General features: G+C 36.8%; 2 protein-coding genes across 6 annotated transcripts in view; one reads left to right on the top strand and one right to left on the bottom strand.

The window, feature by feature from the left end:
* LOC582713 (protein catecholamines up) overlaps window positions 1–1,029 on the top strand; it is a 35,759-nt gene extending 34,730 nt beyond the window's left edge. Inside the window, exon 4 of the mRNA XM_030997419.1 lies at window positions 254–1,029. Coding sequence (XP_030853279.1) covers window positions 254–505 — 252 coding nt within the window. The 3' untranslated portion in view covers window positions 506–1,029. The remainder of the gene's footprint in view (window positions 1–253) is intronic.
* Window positions 1,030–2,674: 1,645 nt separating this feature from the next.
* The window catches only part of LOC586064 (E3 ubiquitin-protein ligase UBR4), a 135,390-nt gene continuing 126,669 nt past the window's right edge, over window positions 2,675–11,395 (bottom strand). For all 5 annotated transcript variants that reach the window (XM_030997412.1, XM_030997414.1, XM_030997415.1 and 2 more), the window contains 6 exons: window positions 9,978–10,172; window positions 9,291–9,357; window positions 8,841–8,998; window positions 7,460–7,646; window positions 6,725–6,791; window positions 2,675–6,172 (listed from right to left, as the gene is read on the bottom strand). In XM_030997412.1, coding sequence (XP_030853272.1) covers window positions 6,108–6,172; window positions 6,725–6,791; window positions 7,460–7,646; window positions 8,841–8,998; window positions 9,291–9,357; window positions 9,978–10,172 — 739 coding nt within the window. In that variant the 3' untranslated portion in view covers window positions 2,675–6,107. The remainder of the gene's footprint in view (window positions 6,173–6,724; window positions 6,792–7,459; window positions 7,647–8,840; window positions 8,999–9,290; window positions 9,358–9,977; window positions 10,173–11,395) is intronic.

Below are 11,395 nucleotides of genomic sequence, written 5' to 3'. Positions count from 1 at the left end.
TGGACTTCCACCATTCCCATAGACTATATACAGAAAGTAACCAGTTTCTGTTGGCTACAGGTTTAAGTAAATGAAGGCATCATTTCAGGGATGCTAGTTTTCAGGCCATAACCTGAATTCAGGCCCTGGCGAGTTATTTTCAGACCATAGTGAAGGCTTTTTTGTGTACAAAATAGCCCATTCTAGGAGATTTTCAGGCCCTCTGATCAATTCTAACTGGCATCCCTGATCATTTGTATCTTCAATCCAACAGGCGATGTACCTGCAGCTGCTCACGGCCGTTGGAGCCTTGGCAGGCTGCATCTGTGCTCTCCTGGCCGAAGGTGCAGGGGACACCACCTCCATCTGGGTGCTACCCATCACCGCAGGAGGCTTCATCTACATAGCCTGCGTCACCGTCATCCCAGAGCTCCTGGGAGACACTACCCTTAAGCAGAGCATCATGGAGATCGCTGGTCTCCTGGCGGGGGTCGGCCTCATGTATCTTATAGCTCTGTATGAATAATAGGTAGATAATTATTTCTTGCCAAACGTTGTTCGTGACACTGACTTTTATAAAATAGTTTCTGTGCTCTCTCTCTCTCTCTTTCCCATTTTATGTCATGTCTGTCAATTTTGCCTTTTGTCATTTATATCTCAAAGATTTCACTCCAAGGTAATGGATTCTCAATGCAGTTCTAGGAATATACAACTTTTGATGTATCTCTAACAAACAAAATATAAATGTGGTGAACTAACATGTGGAAAATTAACAGAATTTAATATTATAACTTCTTGAGCCTCTGATCGGTAAACCATAGCTCTTTTCTTTTTCTTTTTTTTTAATAGAAAATTCTTTTTTTTTGTGTGTAAAGATCTTTGTTTTTGAGTGCAAATTGTGAAGGTAGGTACATTGGGGTTGTGAAGTAGATAGCTTGTTTGTATGTGTACATATGCATGTACAAAATCTCTGTGCATGTGCATGGTTGACTTGGCACTACACCATATGGTAATCTTGAATATATGATGAAAAAGTACACTGTAATTTAGTGAATAAGTATATATTCATGGTTTGTAATGGTTAATTGGCAGCACGTATGTATGGATCATGTCTATGGATATATATGATTTTATCTTTTGCGCTTTTGCGCCTTGAGTATTTGATTTCAAGAGGATTTGGCACCTCACAACTCTCACATATTATTATTATCATTACCGGTATTATGAACTTCAAGTGAAGGTAATAATTATTGCTGGTAAAAACTTTCAAACTAAAACTGTCATTACTCTTTTTCTGTTATATCGTTTGCATAATATGATATGTATTCTACTAAGGTACAAAGGGCTGGGTCTCTGAGGTGTTGGAATATTATCATGGCAGTTTTTTTTGGGGGGGGGGTGGGGGGGGGGGGTACAACAAAGTGTGAAATGCAGAGGGATAAAGAGAAGAATGTTGATCGTGTGATTAATTACCGTGTATCCGTGTTGATGCAATTATTTCACTCAATTTTCATGTATGAAGTAAAAGATATGGATGTAAATTTTGCCCCGATTGAGTCATTGATGAATTGCAAACATGGCGATCCTATAGTTGTAGCAAGAACAGTTTCTTGTACATTTGTTAATTTGTGATGCATTAATGATTATACCAATTAGAAATGTACTTGCATATGACGTATGATTTAAACGATGCTGCGATGGGTTCAGTTTGCAAGTCGGTATGCAAAGTTATCATTGACTATGTACTGGAGATATCTTTTTCTCCACTTCTTGTATTTTGAAGAAGAAAAAAAAAACTCATTTGAATACTTCAGGAGTAGCTTCACGCTACGTCTATGATATTTACCTTTCTATTGTTTACACTCTCGTACAAATATTTTCTTTGTTCATGGCAGTACTCCTGGTCCTGAAGTACTTTGCCTTCCGTGTATTATAACCTGTTGCCTTCTCTTACATGCAGAGCTGCCAAATAGAGTTGATTTTCAGTTATTTCAGTTTGAAATATGAGATTTCCACTGACGGTTTTTATAACAAAATACAGATTTTGAAATGTCCAGGTTCCGTGTTGTATTAATGACAAAATACACATTTTCAGTATTAGTCTGAAATATTCTGATTAATGGAATTTGGCAGCTTTGTGTGTGATGATTGCAAATTGTGTATTATTTTGTATGTTGCTACATGTATCTATCTTTCAACATTACGATAGTTCATTCCTCCTCTTTATTTTCTTAATTTGCATTGCGATTGTTTTGCATCTTCTATTGTAACATGGAGGCAATCATGTTTGGTGATAATTGGAATGCACTGTTTGTAATACTGGATTGGAGCTATTAAAATCATCTGATCATGACTCGAATGTCAAAGAATCCTTATTTATTACACAGTTTGCCTTAATTGCAATATAAAATGACAGACCAGTCAAAACACAAGTCCGATTAGCACTTCAATGTGTGGGGGGAAGGGACTCTCAACTTGTCTTGTTTAGCACTTGAAATAATGAAAAACGCAAGGGTATCAAATCACACACATGCTACTTCACTGGATTAAACATAATTAGATTATTAAATGCTGATGCTGTTTCAATTAAAGCACAACTCTGCAGAACTCATGAACTCATCAGAGAGCAGGGGAACTCTCTTTTCTCAGACTGGCTCTCATTCCAGATTTCACACAAAATAAAGAACAAGAACACTTTATTGTACTTGGATGTATTTTTATTTGCAAGCAAAGTATATTTAAAGTGAATGTAGGCAACACTAGCTACACAATCCAACATCATGATAGCTAACTACTACACACAGAAAGGAAATGTGTACCTGGTAAGCAATGATGTGTTATTACAACTATCTACATCTACATGTGCTACACTGATATGCAATAACAGTTCGACTGGAAATAACTATTTTCAAAGAGTGCCTCAGACCAACAAGCCCCCTATACCGTTTCCTGATCCGCTGAGCTATACTGATATATATGTATGCAAATTCACTCATTTGAAATCCACTCCTAAACACTTCATATTATGGATAAGTACCAGTACATACATTTATTTTTTGTTCCCCATCCCGTATATTTTCCTTACTAAAACACCTGGCATAGTAACGGTAAAATGGTACATGTTGGTTATTCATTGTTAAACATAATCGATGAAGAATGATCATGACAGATATGTAAGTAGTTAAGCATCACGATTACGCTGCTTAAATCTGACATTTTCTCTAGCTTAACTTATGACTTGCAGTAACCCACGAATGAAGATAAATATGTATGTGGTACATCGCACTTAACTTAATTCTAGCGATGTACAAGTCTTCAATTTGAACTACTTTGTTGAAACATTCAAGCAATCTGTCTTTCAAGCCATACTGTATTACAAGCACCTCTACCGCCATCTCCGCTCAGCTGGAATTAGGTATTGGGTTATGCACTGTTGGCAAGTTGACCTAGGTCAGAAAGTTCACCAGTTCAGTATCGCTTTAAAGCTCACTGCATACATTTTACACCATGCATTCTTGCCGTATATTGAAGAGAAATGAATATAAACATAAAACACTTGTATTTCATGGTCTTCAGGTCTCAACAAAATATTACTAATCTACCTACATGTACTTCATAGTAATCTGTAATATGCTTCTATAATGCATGTTTTAGTCTGCATACAAACAACGACATCTATATCGTCTAAATAAAAATGACTTCAGTCAAATAAGTATAAGGACCCTAATTATGGGATATAAATCATTATACTTAAGTATTAGTAGTCATTCAACTCGTTTCAAAATTACATTCTATATAGACATTGTCTGACAATTTTTTGTCTGAAGTCTATTAAGGTTTCACGTACAGGGAACATATTGCAATATGCAGTCAGAACAAGTCCCTTGACGTTTGTGAAAAGGTCACCAAAAAGGTTACTTGGATTACGATGAACATGTATATATATATATATTGTCAATAATATCACTTCTTTATCATCAAGAGTGAATTCATCCTATGCATGTAGAAAATGAAACATACATCATTCATAACATTACTTGTATATATCCTCAAGGCTTTACAAGTCCTTAGAGATGGTTTAATCATTATGTGGCATGCATTTCTAATGGATTCTATCCCAAGTTATCATGGGGTTAGTTTTCCACACAATGTTCAACAACAACAACAAAAAGTACAAGAAATCCACACAGAAGAATTTTGTGTCTGGTTCACTATACCGTTTTCGATCAACGACTTAGAATTCCCTATCAAAATGTCATATCTAATCCTTAAATAAAACAAATAATATTGAGGTGGATAACAGATGAATTAATAATCTGGGTAAGATCAGTTTAATAAAGCTAAAGTAAGTAGTCATTTTTGTCATCAATCTGCTCAAAGTTCCACTGAACATGCATCCATGTACGTGTATATCAATTGAATTGATATGCACATAGTCCTTACATCTAGCAGTGTTACATGTATACTCCTATTATATCAATTCCAATACACCTGCACAGTACAAGCTCCAACCATTAATCAACAGTTAGTGCTATAAGAAAAGATAAGATAAGAAAGTACATGTACACCCATTTCAATCAATTCACCTTTGACTTGTCTCATGGACATGTCACTCATAAAAACGCAGGAAACTACATATAAACTGTCATTATATATGTTGGTACTATGTTATACGTGTACCAAAGAAATAGATTGACCAGATTTCAACATTAACTTATTTTATATCACTCATTCAAAAAATAAAAAATAACCACACATACTACACATAAACTGCCATGATACATGTCGGTACTATTACATACAAAAGAAATGGATTCACCAAATTTCAACATTGTTTTATTTCATGTCACTCATTAAAACACCACAAAGAATCAACACATACTACATATAAACTGCCATGATACATGTTGCTACTATTTTGTTATACAAAAGAAATGGAGTTACCAGATTTTCAACGTTTACTGATTTTATGTCAATCATAAAAGATTAAAAAAAATAAACAAACAAATACTACATATAAATTGCAATGATACATGTAGCTACTAATACGCTATACACATATAAAGAGAAATAGATTTTTAAAGGATTTTGACATTGCCTTAATAGAAAATGTCACTCTTAAAAACACATAGAGGAACACTCACATACTTCATACAGTGTATACGCTAAATTGCCAGCTAGCTAAAATGGTATATAAAGCTAAGACCATGAAATACAGGTGTATACTTTGCTTGCAAAACTAAAAAATCTTAATTACCTGCCGAGTGAAAGTAGAGTACTCTTTAAAACTTAACGATCTGTTACCTTAGTTGACATGTACATGTATGGTGCAATAGCTAAAGACACTCCTCAAAATCAGAAATGAAGAAAGAAGTCAAGGGAGCTTTACATGACTTTAATAGCTGAGAAGAATAATACTATTGTGTTAAATTCTCATTTATTTCATGTATTTCAAGAGCTTCCCAATATGCAAAGTTTTTCAATTATTTTTGTTTATATATATTATGTGCATATCGGTTTTATGAACCAGATATCTATCACTCTTTGATAATGGAAACAAATTGTGTAATGAAACTAAAGTTAGTGTAGTGTCCTGCAAAGTAACAGAGAAAATATGGGAAAAGTAAAACAAAGGCTTCATGGAAATTCACTTGCTTCAAAATCAATAAAAGGTATCCCTCACCCGAGATTTGACATGGATGCTCAAGGTTAATAGATCCAAATATCTTCAACATAACAAGGTTTTCTTTTAAATAAAAAGTGAAACATTATTGCATTATTTCACTTTGATTTGATTGAAACATGATTATGAAGGATCACATATCTCATGCTTTAAATGGGTTTAAAAGCTGCAAAACGTATATCACTTGAATTTATATGGATATATATCTGGTTATTTTAACCGGGATGTATTCATACACAATACAGGTTAAATTACAAGTTAGCGCTATATTTGTAAACACACTGACTCAAAGGTATGAATTACAAAACACACACCCAACAACAAAAAAGAGTACCCTACTTTAACAAAGCAATGATTCACAAAGACAATCCTGCGGGTTGGATTGATCAATCACGATGATAAAATAACACTGAACTCCACTGCACAAATGAGGACTGGAAATTAATTATGGAATAGACTTGAGCGTGTCTGCCAAGAACTGATCCGGATTTGGTATATCGCCGAGGAGACCTAAACAGAAAATAAATAAATGAAATGAGAAAATGACTGTAAACTCCAATAACTTCTTTCAAGATATAAAATATGGCATATAATGTTACTGTAATTATGGCCATCTGTTCCAATAGGACTGCGCTCACAAAGCTGTTGCATGTACATTGTACCATATGGAGTTGAGTTGAAGAGGCTTGATTTATTGCTCTATCTTTTCATAGACCTGATTAACACTTGAGCTTGTTTTCAAGTAAAATATATATTTTGTGGCATTAGTATTTGGTTTGATGGTTATGTATGCATGTGGATGCTTGTAGTAAGCAATCAGGGGACCAATGGCTTTTAAGTCCTCTCCGAGGGACTTGGTAATGAAAATTAATGCCTGACCAAAGGGCACAAGCGAATCATTTTGGTTTCAAACCCAAGTTCTCCCACTTACCAGACCACTGCTCTCCCACTGAGCCATCTCACCTCCTAATTTTAACAATTGTCATTGTAAAACACGTACCAATGATTGTCTCTATATTTTTGAAAATGTAGAATTACGTTTCAATCTTGAATATCCCTTACCATCAACATCGCAGAATTCAGCAAAGGACTCGCACGGTAACAGATCTTCTTCATACATGAGCAGCAACTGAAAATGATCAAAAGAAGTAAGAAGATTTGAACCAAGATATCAAAATTCAGAACAATGTAAGCAAGAGTCCTAAAGGTTAGTTATCTCCAGCCTTCAGGAAGATCTCATCATATAGCTAGCTAGGTTTATAGGCAGCGTGTCGCCGGTAGTATGGGTCATGTCTTTGAGTATGAGTACAGAAGTGGGGTGGGGGCAAGGGGACAGGGGAGGGGCATTCATTAGGTAAAAAGTCCTAATGCGACATATTTTCTACTTTGAACTAACCTTATCTCCAGCCTTCAGTAAGATCTCATCATTGTTTCTGATATAGCTAGCTAGGTTTACAGGCCATGTGTTACTGGTAGTTTGGGTCATCTCTTTGAGTAGGAGTACAGGGATAGTAGGGGAGGGGGGGGGGGGAGGGGGTGGTGCTTTGTGGGGGTAAAAACGGGTTCAAATGGTTAAAAAAAATGGCTACTTTAAACTAACCTTGTCCCCAGCCTTCAGTAAGATCTCATCATTGTTTCTGATGTAGCTAGCTAGGTTTATAGGTCATGTGTTACCGGTAGTTTGGGTCATCTCTTTGAGTAGGAGTACAGGGATGGTAGGGGGGGGGGGGGGTGGTGCTTTGTGGGGGTAAAAACAGGTTCTAATGGTAACAAACAAAATAGCTACTTTAAACTAACCTTATCTCCAGCCTTGAGTAAGATCTCATCATTGTTTCTGATGTAGCTAGCTAGATTGACAGGCCACGTGCTACCGGTAGTATGGGTCATCTCTTTGAGTAGGAGTGAGTAGAGTCTCTCTACCAGACCGAAGAAGACGAGGGTTCCTTTATACACCTTGTAATCCTTCATGTGCTTGTCTGTCAACCTGCGAAGCAAAGGAGGTGAAAAAGTTAGATTTGTACAAACACCAAAACACTGATTAAAAAAAGCATAGACATGAACTAGTGTTTTGAAATACAGAGTTGTATCCATGTACAGAGAACAGAAAGGGTTAAATCATTAACAAAGTTAATTTTGGTATCTTAAAGATGCCCAATGTACCATTTTATAAGATTGTATCCTTACATGAAAATTTGCAAGAGGCGCATACAGTCTGTCGCAGAATTGTAATTGTATGCATTGTGACATTGTAGAACTGAAGTTTCTCCCCCAAATCAAGTATAAGTAGCAGCCAACAAACCTTAAAGGGATCCGGTAACTTTGTCTTTGTCTATATATAGGATCTCTATGCCCATGCTTCATACGTAGGCTGTGCACTAAAAAATTGTTGGATAGTACTGGAAACTATTGCATGCTTTTTCATGAAAGAACATGGGATAGTCTCAGTAAATGAATCACACGTGACCGCAAATGACCAATCATTTGATTAGGATCTAGGAGTGAGTTGTATAATACAATATAGCGCACATAAAGACAACAGTGTGATATGCAACTCCACAAAAAGACCTAGGGGTGTTTCACAAAACTTGTCATTAGTGACAAATGACAATTTAAGCTACTAAAATCCTTGCTTCTGATTGGTTATCAGCAGATTCGTCACTGATTTTTGTCATTTGTCATTGGAAAAAAGGCTTTGTGAAACACCACCCAGGTAGAATGATCATGCTCGTCAAGATTCATACATGTACATGTAGTTATGATCAATATTTAAGATTTTTTTGTTGCTATATAGGTCAGCATAATTCTACTGTTTAGTTAGTTTAGTTTGTAAGCATTTAAATGTATGCATTATTCTTATCCGATGAGTTTGTTCTTTTAGGACATACTCATAAGCTGCTCATGAGGAATCTTAAATCCACAAACCTTGCTTTCGACCAAGGTCACCTCATCTTTCTATTGTAACGCCATATTCTATTCATCATTTCAAATTGTTTTTTCTTTCTTATGTCTGTTACATGTACTTTTCTCTAAGCGCCATGAGCACCGAAAGGTAGACCTGTGCACTATACAAGTAGCCACTATTATTATTATCATTCTTCTGTTAAACTGTTATATTCATGTCATATTTGTAATGTGTGGTATGAAAGAAAGATAAATAAAACTTGAAACTTGAACTTACATAGTAGCTCCCGAGGGACTGACATGCCGGGTTTGAGCCGCTACGAGGAGCTGCCGGAGGATGGTGAGACGATTCTCCTTCCATTTCTCCGGAGGGAGCAGGTGAACGTGGAGCACGGCATAGTAGTAGGGACCGTCGACCTCGTAGCTCGCTTCCACCCACTTGGAGGGTAGGGACTTGAGGAGAGCGTTCAGGTTCTTCTCTTCCCGTGGCACAGAGCGGGTTCTGAAAGAATGGATACAGACAAAATGTGAACACACCAACTTTCTGCCATTTATAAACAAACTCCAAGATATCTGAACAAAGCTTTCACCCACTTGGAGGGTAGGGACCTGAGGAGAGCGTTCAGGTTCTTCTCTTCCCGTCGCACAGAGCGGGTTCTGAAAGAAAGGCGACCAGACAAAATATGAACACACCAACTATCTGCCATTTATAAACATACACTTCCACCCACTTGGAGGGTAGGGACTTGAGGAGAGCGTTCAGGTTCTTCTCTTCCCGTGGCACAGAGCGGGTTCTGAATTAAAGGAAGACGAATAGATAAAGACAAAATGTGAACACACCAACTATCTGCCATTTATAAACATACTTGAGGAGAGCGTTCAGGTTCTTCTCTTCCTGTGGCACAGAGCGGGTTCTGAATGAATGAAAGGCGAACGGATACAGACAAAATGTGAACACACCAACTATCTGCCATTTATTAAAATAAGGTACTCCAAGATTTCTAAGCAAAGCATGTTCAAGAGCTGTTGCAAAAATGAAAATAACAGCGTTAGAAGAATTAGCTCTATCAGTTGCTGAAAAAGACAATTTGAAAGGGTCTATTTAGCAGACACATGGCAATGCCATCACACTAAATAGAGAGGAAAAGTGATTTTATGATGGCATACAGATACAGCTCCCTCCGACAAAGTTTCATATCTCTACCTCAAAAAAGAATTCAGAGTTATCACAACTGGTCGTATAAACATGTAAGACACTTCTGCATTGTGTCCAATTCTGTACATATGGAGAAATGTTAGTTTGGGCCAGCATCTTTTGAAACTGCACTGTAAGAAATGGTTGACATTTTATAGTTTGGTACTCAAAGAGGCTTTACAGCTTCAAATTAGTACATGATTCATAGATGAGACTTACGTGTTGATGACATAGAGTGCCATGTGCATGAGATAAGGTACGAGATGAACATTGCTCTGTCTACCCCCTCCCCCGCTATCATCACTGAAGGAACGCTCAAAGGCAAACCGTTGAAGTAGAAGCTTAAGATCATGGATGGTAGCATGATGTGCTGGTTCACGGTGGCCGGTACACTCCTGCAGGTAGCTGTTATGTCTGGTGAAATGAAGCAAAGACAGCGTATTAAACGGTTGCATGGATTTGAAGAAAATTAAAATTAAAAGACTGAATAAATGCCTCTACACTAGAATTGCTCATAATATGTCAACAATAATAATCACCGAGCATTAATTTTATTAGTAATGGTCAAAGCACATGAAAGTACAATATCTCTAGAGGAAAGTTTACACTAAATACGTGTACAATGACTAATCACAACAGTCTACATCTACGGGTATAGAGGCATTCAGAATGAGAATATTATAATATTTTTAATGAATATCTTAACTAAGTTTGAGAAATAACATGTAATCAGAATCATGTCAGAATTTTCATGCAGTTGCTTTTACGTTGAAGAAACTGGATGTAATAGATTAAGTTTAACATTCATTTATATGTGGAATGTTTCTTCTAACTATCACCCTCTATACATATGGTGTTAAATAAATACCTTGCTTTTGTTCATTACATGACATGGCCCCAAAAATAAGAAATTAGTAAAATTCAAGGGACAATTTTACATTTATCCCAAATCGTTGACATCAGGGAAAACTAGATGGAACTTCGACTGCGCGCAGTCGAAAATGATGCCTCCGTCATAGAGCAAGTTTACAAACCAAAAAGCAATTTCTCATATACATATATGACCCTTTGATCTTTGACCTCATGACCCTAAAATGTACTCAGTTCATTGGCTCTGCAAGATGTCCTGAGTTAAATAGTAATCCATCTGTCAGTTCTGAGAATGCATTCACAAGCTATTTTTGCATACATAATGAGCCCATGACATTTGACCTTTGACCTCATGACCCAAGAATCTACTCAGTTCATTGGCTCTGCAAGATACATACATGATCTAAGTTTGGCAGGAATCCATCAATCTGTTCTAATGATAATGCGATCACAAGCTATTTTTTGCATACAAAATGAGCCGCATGACCTTTGACCTTGACCAAGACCCCAAAATCATCGGCTCTGCAAGTAACATACATGACCTAAGTTTGGCAGGAATCCATCAATCGGTTCTTGAGATAACGCGATCACGAGCTGTTTTTGCATACATAATGAGCCCTGTGACCTTTGACCTTTGACCTCGTGACCCCAAAATCTAATCAGTTCATCGGCTCTGCAAGATACATACATGACCAAAGTTTGGCAGGAATCCATCAATCGGTTCTTGAGATAACGCGATCACAAGCTGTTTTTGCATACATAATGAG

This window comes from Strongylocentrotus purpuratus, unplaced genomic scaffold (genome assembly GCF_000002235.5).
Source record: "Strongylocentrotus purpuratus isolate Spur 01 unplaced genomic scaffold, Spur_5.0 spur5_scaffold_4, whole genome shotgun sequence".
NCBI lineage: Eukaryota > Metazoa > Echinodermata > Echinoidea > Camarodonta > Strongylocentrotidae > Strongylocentrotus > Strongylocentrotus purpuratus.
The sequence above is the reverse complement of the archived record's forward strand: the minus strand, read 5'-3'. Positions and strand labels throughout refer to the sequence as shown.